The 12,204-nt window shown below is 39.8% G+C and overlaps 1 protein-coding gene across 1 annotated transcript in view; it reads left to right on the forward strand.

Moving 5' to 3' along the window:
• The window catches only part of LOC145407821 (uncharacterized), a 262,418-nt gene that overhangs the window by 229,873 nt on the left and 20,341 nt on the right, over positions 1-12,204 (forward strand). The window contains exon 34 of the mRNA XM_080278678.1: positions 7,652-7,972. Within this exon, the coding sequence (XP_080134804.1) occupies positions 7,652-7,972 (321 nt within the window). The remainder of the gene's footprint in view (positions 1-7,651; positions 7,973-12,204) is intronic.

Consider the following 12,204-nt stretch of genomic DNA (forward strand, 5'->3'; position numbering starts at 1 on the left):
ATTACAATAATCATCATGAGACAAGACCACTGCATGGACCACTATTAAGAGGCACCGTCTACTCAGGAATCTTCTCACAGAGTACAGATTTCTGATATGCAAGTTACACCCTCTTACAACCTGATTAATATGTTCTTTGTAATTTAACTTAGAATTAAAATAAACACCCAGATTTCGAACAGAACTGACTGGATGCAGCTGTGACATACCAATGTTCAAAGCCAGGGCATTGTCAGTGTCATCACCCCTTCTGTTTCCTCTGATGATGATGATCTCAGTTTTACCATCATTCAGCTTAAGTTTCCTCTTAGCCATCCAGATCTTAATATCAGACATTAGAGATTCAAACTTTGTCTTAGTATTGTTGATATCTGAAATCTTAACATAGAGCTGGGTGTCATCAGCATAAAAATGATAGGACACATCATGAGCATCAAGTAGAGACGATAAACTACTTGTGTAGATAGTAAATAGAATTGGACCCAAAACTGATCCTTGAGGGACTCCAAATAGAAGAGGAGTAGAATCAGAGCTAGCTAATCAACAAACACTCTCTGAGATCTGTCCGACAGATTCGACTTAAGGAGCAAAAGGGCACTATCTCGAACGCCATAAAAATACAGATCATCCAACAATAGTTTATGATCTACTGTATCAAAAGCTGCAGACAGATCCAAAAGAACTAGGAGAGAGGACATCCCACTACAAGTGTTTGCCACCAAGTCACTCTGAATCCTTGTTAGTGCAGTTTCAGTTGAATGGTATTTTCTGTATGCTGATTGAACAACAGGAACAACTCTGTTGTGTTCCAGTAGTGGTAAGAGTTGATCGAGTATGGCCTGCTCAATAATCTTGGATAAAAAAGACAGGTTAGAGACAGGACGATAATTTGTCATGGTCTCGACATCAGGGCCAGGTTTCTTAATTAGAGGCCTAAGCAAAGCACGTTTCTCAGACTGCACAAAATTACTTTCTAAGAAGCATCTATTTATTATGTTGCAGATAAAGTCTGCAGCATGCTCATACACATCAGGCAGTTGTGACATGTTACATGGATCGAGTGAGCAAAATGTTTTATTAAGTTCTCTGATGTAACATTTGACTTTGTTTACATCCAGCGGATGAAATGTTGAAAGCAGATGATCCCCGGTGCACAGTGGCTGGAAGTCAACTGAGTACACTTCACTAGGAGAACTGCTGTCTAAATCACTTCTTATGTGAGATATCTTACTTGTAAAAAATGAAGCAAAATCAGAAGCCAATTGGGCATCAGATACAGAAGTTGGTTTAACAATTACATTCCTCCGACCAACCAAATTGTTCACAACTGCAGACAGTTTTTTTTGATCACCACCACATGAATCAACTTTATTTTGATAATACCTAGCCTTTTGGGCTTTTACAGTGTGAACGACTGCTCCTTGCAAAAACATAACGCAAACGAGTTACTTCGGTCCGCTGCAAGCGCCACTCACGTTCTGCCCTTCTCTGTTGTCTACGCAAAGAATTAATGGATGGACCATACCACGGAGAATTATCACGTACAGTGATTGTTTTTATTATCTCAGGACAATAATGGTCAAAAATTGACCTGAGCTCGTTGTTGTAAATATCAACCAATTCACCAGAAGAAAGACTTGAAGAATCGATGGAGTTTAAACGTTGATCAATTTCAAAACACATCAACTGGCGGTCAACATTGTTGTAATTTCTGAACCTGATGACCTTTTTATATGAAGGGGATTTCGGGACATCAAAACTAAGAGTGATCAGAGCATGATCAGAGATGAGGGGGTCAAATGAGTCAACCTCCACATCTGATACGCGCCTGCAACCAACAGGGGACAAGATCAAGTCAAGGACATGTCCTGAGACATGAGTTGGATTACTCACATGATTGAAAAAATTGTTCTGGGTGATCAACTCAAGGAATTCTGAAGAAAATGGTTTTGACTCTGGACTGTCAAACCAATAATTGAAATCACCACAAACAAGAAGTCCTCCAGGTTTAAGAGAAAACCCTTCAAGAAACTGCCCAAACTCCTCCATAAAACCTCGATCTCTGCCCAGATGACCTGGTCGATAGACCATTGCAATTCTAATGGTACAGTATTCTGATGGAAATTTATTAATACTTCCATAAATTCAAATGAAGATGGGGTCAGGTCTGAGTCAATGAGAGAAACGTTTGCAAGTGCTGCCGAGTAGATGAGTGCTACGCCTCCTTCCGGATAGTCAGCAGCAGGCCTGGGAATACTAATAATAGAATGTGTCTTAGGCAAAGCATTACGAATAATATCGATATCAGACTCATACAACCAGGTTTCAGTCAAGCACAATATGTCAAGCTCGTGCTGATTTAGGGTTTCATTGATATAGTCTATCCTATTACGGATGGAACGAATATTTAAAAGACCCATCCTTAACTGGTTCAAAAGGGACGTAGTCAGTTTTTTGAATGGTCAAAATTGGTGTTTTCAATCAATCTATTCCTATGAGAAATCATAATTGGACATTCTCTACTTGATGCAAAATGGGCAACTGCCTGTGACTTTGAATTAGCATCTTGATGTCTTAAAGAGGAGCAGTTGATGCATTGGGGAGAATTTCTGTTACTACAGCCCTTAGATTTATGGGCTTCAGCACAAAAGACACATTTAGGTTCATCACTTTTCCTAGAACATCTCTCAAATGTATGACCAAAGCCTTGACAGTGATGACAATGTGTAACCTAGAATCTATCAAAAGCACGGCAGCTTGTGAGATCCACATAGATGTAATTGCCCTGTTCTACAATGGAGTATCTCACCTCTGGCGACATCTTCAAGACAGCAGTTTTGGTGTCATTCCTTGTCCTTGTGAAGAGAAGGTTGAGGGTACAACCTCGATCAACGAGCATCTTAATTTTATTGTTTTTTCTCAGAATATTTGGGATGATGTCAGAGTCATCCAAGGAAGAGGAAAGGCCTGTCACGGTCATTTTAGGCAACATTTTCTTTGGCTCTGATATGCAAAAAGTGCCCTCAGAGCCAAAATGATCAATCAGCACCCCAGTTGCTTCACCCTTGGCCTCAGCTGATGGAAACTTCATTACCAGCCCACCAGCCTTGGTCTTAAGGCAGCTGTCAACCGGTACCGAGTTAAGTACGCCTCTGATGTCTTCTGGTCCCATCTGATTTGTCAGGGCATCAGTGCCACTCTCTGGTTTCACAATCAGTACATGCTGACTATGAATGGCTTTTTTCTGGCCATGAGCACTGATCTCAATCACGCCCCCAGGCAGATCCTTCCCTCCCCCCACGAGAGACCCACGAACAGCATCCGCAAATGACTTGGCCTGATCTTGCGTGACTGCCATGGGTGATGAGACCTTGGACTCTAGTGCCTCCAGTCTATTTGATACGTCTCTGATTGCTTGAAAGATCGGCCCAATAACTTTATCTTCAAACTCCTTCTTGGTACTACTTCCTCCACCAGCCAAGACCTCGTCTGCTGGTGCAACACACTGGCTACACAGCCAGCGAAATCCCAGCTGGTGGCTCCTCTTCATGAATGGATAGTCACCTGCATCCAAATTTTCACAAGCTATATGAATCCACTCGCTGCAGTAGGCGCACTTCAGTGCTTGTGCACTTTTTGCTACAGACCTACTGCAGCGAGGGCACTGGTGTTGTTTACTCATGATAAGGGAGAACAAAAAACAAAACAAAATGACAACAACAGCAAAACGTATATACAATACTACCCGGGAAAAACCCGGGTAGCGCCGCCCCCGTTTGTGTCACCCTAATTTAGGAGAAAAAAAGAAAACCGAAAGAAAAAAAAGCACAAAAAACAGAAATGGAAAAAAAAACAAAAAAACAGGGTGTCTGCGAGGTCACCACGAGCAGGTGGGGTACGACTTGACTACCCTTCTAGGAAAGGTAACCCAAACCGAGGTGCCGCAAAAGTGCTGAGATGGTATTGGAACTTTTCCCAATTCGAGCTTTATAGCAGCAGCAAATACATCACTTAGGCAAGATCTCATTGGTTTCGATACTGCCACTACAAGAGGATTTACAGAGAGTGTATGAGTTTGTGACTGATGTGGCATGAAACCCAAAAGTCAGTTGTAGAAATGAGTGTGGTTTGCATTGAGTGGGTGGGATATGAAAGAAGAGGAAGGTGATACATGATAGGTGAGAGTACTTGGATGAATCAAGTCATAAGGAGGTAGAAAGAAAAAGAATATGTTGTCATGCTGAATGGTTAATGTTGGAGTATAGTAAATCCTCCTCCTCCTCCCCCTCCCCCTCCCTCTCCTCTTCCTCCTCCTCCTCCTCCTCCCCTTCCTCCTCCTCCAAATGCATTACTGTTTCTTCTCAAATTTGCAAAATGTAAGTCCATAGGGTTAGTTGCTGACAGTGCTACTTGGAGGAGAGTTACGGTTATTCATTTTTAAATGTCTGGACTAAATGAAGTATCTTAGCTCTGACTTCTGTGCTTCAGATGGGTCAGTAAAGGATTGGTTGGATAGATAGACATATATTTCTTAGGTGATCACCTTCCTAGACATGTATTGCTTAGCTGATAATCTTCCTAGACATGTACAGTATTTCTTAGCTGATCATCTTCCTAGCTGACCATCTTCCTGTACATGTATTTGTTAGCTGATCATCTTCCTTTTTTCTCCATGGTGACTTGCTGTAATTATGCCATTGCAGGTCTTCACACAGTTGTACTGTATGAGGGTACTATTTTTCCCTCATCCAAAATCTTCCTATGTTCATTTTCCATTCATTTTCATATCATAAGACACTTTCTATTTGCAAATTAATATTACCTGCCTCATTGAAGATTTGGCCCCATTTGCACAAAAACTCAAACTATGATTAATACTGGTATGTATAAAGTTACATTGCTTTACTTGATTGTTGAAAGTAATTTTGATTTACGGTATTAGATATTCTGATATGATAAATGCTTGAACTTTGTAGAGGTAGTTGGATTTCAGAATTTAACAAGAGTGATATTCAATTCAGTTACATAGTGTGTAGAGTTTGTTTGGATTAATTTATCATTCAAGAAAATACATTTATTCGACATCTGAATAAAGCAATATAAAGGAACTTCCAAATATGTTAGGGTTCATTATAAATTTTTAATATTTTATCACAGGAATGATATGCAACCATTACAGATCTTCGCCACCAGGATATCACTGTTAATTGAATCAGTTTGTGGGAAATGTATAAAAGTGTATGTTACCATTATTTGTTAATTTGCCATCAATACTTTCCTATTATTTATTGACTTTCAGTATGATGTAACATTGTTTATTTTACATACTCCATACTGTATTACTTTTTATTTTTATTATTGGCATTAATTTTGACTGATTTACCCTTTGATATCTCTGCATGTGATTCAGTCCTGCTGTGTGTGTAATTGTTTTGCTGATGCTGTTGAATTTAACTAGTGTGAGAATAATGTAGGTGCAGCTTCTATTTTAATATAATTATGCTGGGTTAGCTGCATCATGTGTTGCCATGGGCCTGTATAATATACAGTATATATATGTCACTCAGGGTATGTCTGTTTTTCCATACAGCGTTGTATTTCACTAAAACTAAGATATTTTGTGCCAGACTGTACTGTTCTGTGGTATAATGGTACTGTATTGGTGTATCTAAAACTGGACAGTAGTAATGTGCTCTGAACCTAAATTATTAAAACTAAGATTATAATGATAGAAGAACAAAGACAGCATTAAGATTAATATCAGTACATGTACAGCATTGACTTTACAACACCTTTGGTTCCAGAGCATTGCCAGATTATCCGTCTTGCCTGACCAGCTGAGACCAGTAATACAAAACACATCTGATATGACCCACTAATTATATGCCTCAGGTTCTTAGAAACTCTGTGGGCTGCTAGAAACTTGTATTAACCTGTAATATGTGGCATTGGGTATTATGGGTGTACCCCTGGAGGGGGGGCGAGGGGCTTTTTGATGTGCAATAGCACTTATTCATCCTGGAAATAAAAGAGATTTGTTGAAGTATGGCATGTTCAATTTAAATATTTTTCTTAATTCAGCAGTTAAGCATTTAGGGTCAAGGATTTTTGTCCCTTTTCAAAAAAAATCACAATTTTTATTTTCAACTCAGCTTTTAGTCTCATAAGGTGAAAGAGCTTACCTTAAAGTTGTAGTATGCCATATTTTTAGTAAGTACAGTGGCCTAGTTAGGCATGTATTTCAAGATTACAGTTCTGGGGATTAATGGGAAAAAAAAAGAAAGAAAAAAAAAAAGCTATATAGGTAGAGGTGGAGAGATGAGAAGGGATAGTACAATACCTTCCATAGAAGCCATAACTTGAGTAAAATGTTTGCAAAATAAGCCAGGAATCATACAAGATTAAGGGAACACAAACCGTAACTGTAGTGTATCCAATTAAGTGATGGCATGGAACCCACAGTGCCTTGTGTGGCCACCCAGTTAACTAGTGTGGCAGTTGCAGGAATTTCTAGTGCCCTCATATAATTTTAGCTGGATTAAACGAGATGCTGGACCATCAGTTGCCAAAAAGTCAATAGTGTACCTGTATTGTATGTTTTGACAAGTATGAATTAAAAACCTGCAAGTTCTCTGGAGTATTTCATGCTTAAGAGGTCAGTGACCTTAAAGAGTGTGTGTGTGTTTGTATACTTGCATATAATGTGTATACAGTATAATGTTCTACTTCCCAGTTCTGGAACATTCAAACTTCAGTCAGATCAGCCCTATTGTTGTATTTGTTTATTGGCAGCAATATGATTCAGCTACTTGGCCCATTGATTTGCTTGCATGGAGTAATGTATGACTGTCATTACCCGCATGGCAGAACCTGTTCAGTATGCACTTTGGTGAGGTGGTGTCTGCGACAGTCTTTGACCAAGGTCGTAATGCAGAAGGCAGGCAGGTTCCCAAGTACGGCTTTGTCACGTTTCGTTATGCCTCGGACTGTGCAAAAGCTTTGGCTGCGCGGGTGAGTTGCGATAAAACCTTAGACAGTAACTACCACTTGGGACCACATGAGAAAGAGACTGGAAAACTCAAACCTATTCATACAAGGGTTGCTCTGTAAATTGATTTGTTTACAAAATACTGGATCTCGGAGAGTAACTGTTAGTCATTCTGCACATTTTGCATTTGAAGCTAAAATGAGTGGTTTATACCAAGAATGAGAGTTGTCCAACCTCTTGTGCTACATGATCTCGAGTGACCACCGGTTTGAGTACACTGTGAAGACAGCATGACTGCACTTGTAAAAGGTGGAGGAATGAAGATACTGGTGATGTAATAAATATTAAGAATAACGAATGATGGAGGGAATAAAAAATGTTGAAATGGGAATATTACAAGAAATATTTCTGAACTTAATATAATCATGGGTATATCCATGCATGGTGATGGGATTGAAGATACAGTATAATTTATTCTTAAAGAATTGGCACTTCTTTACAGTATATATATATATATATATATATATATATATGTATATATATATATATATGTATATATATATATATATATGTATATATATATATATTTGTGTCTTATAAGTAAGCTTCCACTTATTGAATGGAAGCCAGAGTAAAATCGGTAATCACTTGCTCTTTTTACAGCCTATAGTAATCGATAATCATGCGCTCAATATTCAACCGAAGGAATCCAGAAAAAGCAACAAAACTACTACGAGCAGTGGAGGAGTAGTAGGAGGAGGTGTAGTTGTTGGTGGAGGGAAGGGAGTGGGAGGGGGCAGTGAGGTGGCTGTGAATGCTGGCCAGGGGGTTAGTTCTGCCTATGGATTGAGCGACATCTCACTTGATAGTGAAGTGTCCAATCTCTCGGCCAAGGCTGCCCAGCGCCCTACCCCGCCACCTCTTGTGCCCAACTCTGCCACTCCAAACACACCCTCTTCTACCATGACCAAGCCAAACTTCAAGGTAAGTTGATGGCCGGTGGGGATGGAGGGAACAGGCTGTAGGAAACTGTTTATCCTTTCAGTTTAATTTTTAAATGAGTTTTCTTAGAATGAGGAGAGAAGAGAAGGAATATAGGCTGAGATTTTTTTTTTCCTTTTAATGCAAATTATAAGTGTAAGAATATTTCTTGGAGTCTTTGTCTCTTGGCAAGATAAAAAACTATCTTACCAGCCCTGGTATTTTATTTTTATCAGTTAATAATCAGTGAGGCACTGACGAGGAGCTTACACGTGGTCGTGCTATGCATCCTCGGTGGAGCAGCTGCAGTGTCCACCTGGGAGCTAAACTTCCAAATATTTCCCTGCACCTCTTTGTGGGCAGGACTGTGAGGTGCTGTCTACCACAAAGGGGTTCCAGATTCGTACAAGGTGTCTATCTATCTATTTATTGCCAGACGCCATAGTCCCATAAGGGGTGGCCATTTGACTTATGAGTTATTTGTTTTACGGGGAGGGGCACTAACCCTCCACCAACTCACTTGTTGATACTTAGGGAGCACTTATGGTTATGGTTACCACCCAGCGTTGTAAATGGTTTCTTGGCTTACAGGAAACCATTTGGCTTGTCACTCAATGTAAAGCCACCTGCAAAGGAAAGAGAGCAGTAAGAAGTGACAGGTGTATTATATATATATATAGTTTACTGTATAGTACCTGTAGGACAACCTCACATAAGCAGTTGCTTACTTGTCAATGGGTCTGCTCATCCAGACAGAACTGGGGTTTAGCAGCAACAACAAATACTCAGTGATGAATAAATCAGCCTGTACAAGTTTAGCCCATTTGGATCAGTGACCTATCAAAAGAGAAAAATTTAACACCAGGTAGGTTTGCTTGCCATACCTTCTGAGTATAGACTAGTATTTTTGCTTGGCTAGATACCTCCATCATATACCAATATTTTAAGTTTTGGCTGATTTTTAATAGCATATATGTTTGCCTAGTTGCCTGATATGTGTGTTTTTGTTGATACATATCCTAAGTTTTATAGTACAGTATTAGGTTTCTCTGTCCATGTTATTATTTTATTGTATGATACAGGTGATAGATTTATTTTACATATTCGTGCATTGACAGTATTTCTTCATCATCCATAAATAGTAGTATTGTATGTTTCTCGTTTCTCTTGCGACCAAATACTTGTCTAACCTTTGTCTCTGCTACGTGTACAGTATTTAAGCTTATTTTAATTAACTGAGTAAACAATAACCTTTGGCCATTTATGAGAGAGGCTTGCAGGAACTTATGAGTCCAAAAGGTCTTTTCAAGCAAGTTAAAGTGCAATTATTACATTGCAGTTTTTTTTTCTGACCAGTGAGATACCACCTGCCTAATTACTCAGCCATTACCAACTTGTTTCAGGGTTGTACTGTATGTTATTGAGGTTTGTGAGTATATAACATAGGGTTTACTTAGCTATGAGATTAGATTAAATATATGTGGCTTATTTTTTACCAAGCCATATTCTTGTTGTGGCCTTAAACTTGTCTGGACAGGAATCCAGTGGATTGCAGCCTAAAATTTTCCATTCTCCTGCAATCCACCATCCTTTGGGACAGGGAAGGACTAGAGGGATGTATGTATAACCAGGCAGTAGAGTGGCCTAGTTATAGTATAATGGTGCCACTGTATGAAGGCATCCCACTCCAGCTTAAGTGATAGACAAATGGATTTTGTATTTATATATGGGACTGTTTTTGGAACTTCAACTCTTCTTGTAAGATATTATACATACATACATACATATATATATATATATATATATATATATATATATATATCATCATCATCATCATCAACCATTGAGGTCCACTGCATGACCGGCCTATCCCTACCGAAGCAGGGACGATATAGCCAATGTATCTCTACCCAGTGGCTTAGGCTGTCTAGTAGAGACTGTATGTAGGGTGAGAAGTGCTTGTGAGTGTGAGCAGTATTGTAGTGGCTTTGGATGTGTGTGTAGTCTGTGAACCAAGTGTAATCGGCCCGCCTTTAGCCGACTGGGTGCAAGCATACTAGTATGCAACACTGGTTCAACCACAGCACCCGTTGTGTCCGCCAAAGTGGTTAGTGGCTCGGTGAACGCTTCCCGAAGTTTTTACAACTCTGGCGGGAGGTGAACCCGTGCTCACCAGCGTGCGAGATGCACACTCTACCACAGAGGCTCCATATATATATATATATATTATCGTATACATTTACACACACACACACATATGAAACTTATTCATATTGGAGTTATAATATTCTGTGAGTTTTGTATTTTAGTCCAAATCACACAGCTAGATCTGTCAACATATAATGTTTGATACTAATACAGTTTGCAGTTAAATATTGTGCAGTTTTATACTGTATTACACATACAGTAATGTATTAAAACTGTCCAAGTTTAACAATTGCCCTTTTCATACTCTGCGTCATTGCAGCTTGACCATCATCATTATCATCATCAACATCACCACCATCATCAATCAGTCAGTCATTCAGTCATCATCATCATATATATATATATATATATATATATATATATATGATCAAGAGACAGATAGAGGGAGACCTAACCAGCAATTTGCCCAGTAATGTGGGCCACATAATCATTCACTTACATTCAAGCCCTCAAGAATCTTGATCCCATATCATAGACATAAACATCCATACATACATGCTTCGTAATGCACGTAAGAAAGGGTCGATTCTGAACACTCTCAAGTTATAAAGGGGTGTTTGACCCTTTTCGTGGACTCCAATTTACAAAATTTGTCCAACCAGTTTTGTCCCATGCTAGTTCTGTAGCCTCCTAAATCTCCATACCTAGCTTTCTTACACACTCGTTTGCTTCACTTATTGTTTGTCATGGTGCTTGAAGCTCTCCCACATGACTTCAGAAATGGATTCCCATGGGAGAAGTTGTATGTTGATGACTTGGTGTTGATTGCAGAGAATGAAAGGGAGGCAGAGGAAGTTTTAGCAAGTGAGGGTATAGAATGGTGCACAAGAGTTTAAGAGTAAATGTGGATACAAGGAGCTATGATATCTAGGGCAGGTAGCTGTACTGTTAAAGCAAAGGGAGTGTCCATGTACAGTTTGCCACAAGGATGTGGGAAGTAACTCCATCTTGTGTAGTGTTTGTGATAAGTGGGTGCATAATGGATGAGGTATTAGAGGTTGGCTGCAAAATAATGGTAAGTTTGTGCATGTGGTGTGTTGGAGAGAGCATGTAGAGATTGTCAGGCGTAAAAGGATTAATCTTGCTGGAGAGTCTCTTGAGTGCGTGGAGAAGTTTCTTTCTTTGGTGAACATGTTATGTGCTGGAGGTGGGGCTGGAGCTAGCTCTGTGGCAAGGGTGAGGAGTGGTTGGAGGAAGTTCAGGGAGCTGTTGCCTCTCCCAACATTGACAAGACTTTCCCTCCATTCTAAGGGATCTTTGTATGCAGCATGTGTTAGGAGTGGAATGCTGTACAGTAGTGGGACCTGGGCAGTAGAGGAGGAGGATATTTGTTGGGTCAGATATACAGAAATGACATTGACTAGATGAATGTAAGGCTTGGGGGCTAGGATTGCAGTTAGAGTTGAGAGGAAGGATAGAGACCTGAATGTATTGGTGTTGTGATGAGGAGGGTTAGATTGAGATGGTTTGGGCATGTTGAGAGGATGGAAGATGACAATTGTGTGCACAAGGTGAAAGGTATGAACATTGAGGGTAGGGTTGCGAGCGACAGACCAGAAAATGTAATGGACACTACAGTGGCCATCGGACTTTTAGTGGGTATAACGTACAGTGTCATAAATGGGGAGCAGTGGGTCACAGTACATGTGTTTCCTACCCTTTTTACTCCAGCCTGGCTAGAAATCGCCCACTAACCATTGTGATTGCTGAGCTGTAATAACAGACAATAGTAATACTGTACTAGTCACAAAGAAGTGCTATGACAAGGATGTAAAATACATTGGGCAAAATTATGGGACATGTTGGAGTAAAATGGGTATAATTTTCGTTGTTAGTACTAGAATATGCTATTGTATACATTTATTTTCAAACAGGTCCGAAATCCCATCTTAAGGAGACCCTCGAATATGACAGACAGTTGGCCATATCAGATCAGGCTTCCCTCACTTAGTCCATTATAGCAAGGCCCTACTGTGTGTGTGTGTTCTTACCTAATTCTTACCTAATTGTATCTTTACAGGAATGAG

Source organism: Coenobita brevimanus, chromosome 74 (assembly GCF_032717465.1).
Source record: "Coenobita brevimanus isolate Jiangsu-jjx chromosome 74, ASM3271746v2, whole genome shotgun sequence".
Classification (NCBI taxonomy): Eukaryota; Metazoa; Arthropoda; class Malacostraca; order Decapoda; family Coenobitidae; genus Coenobita; species Coenobita brevimanus.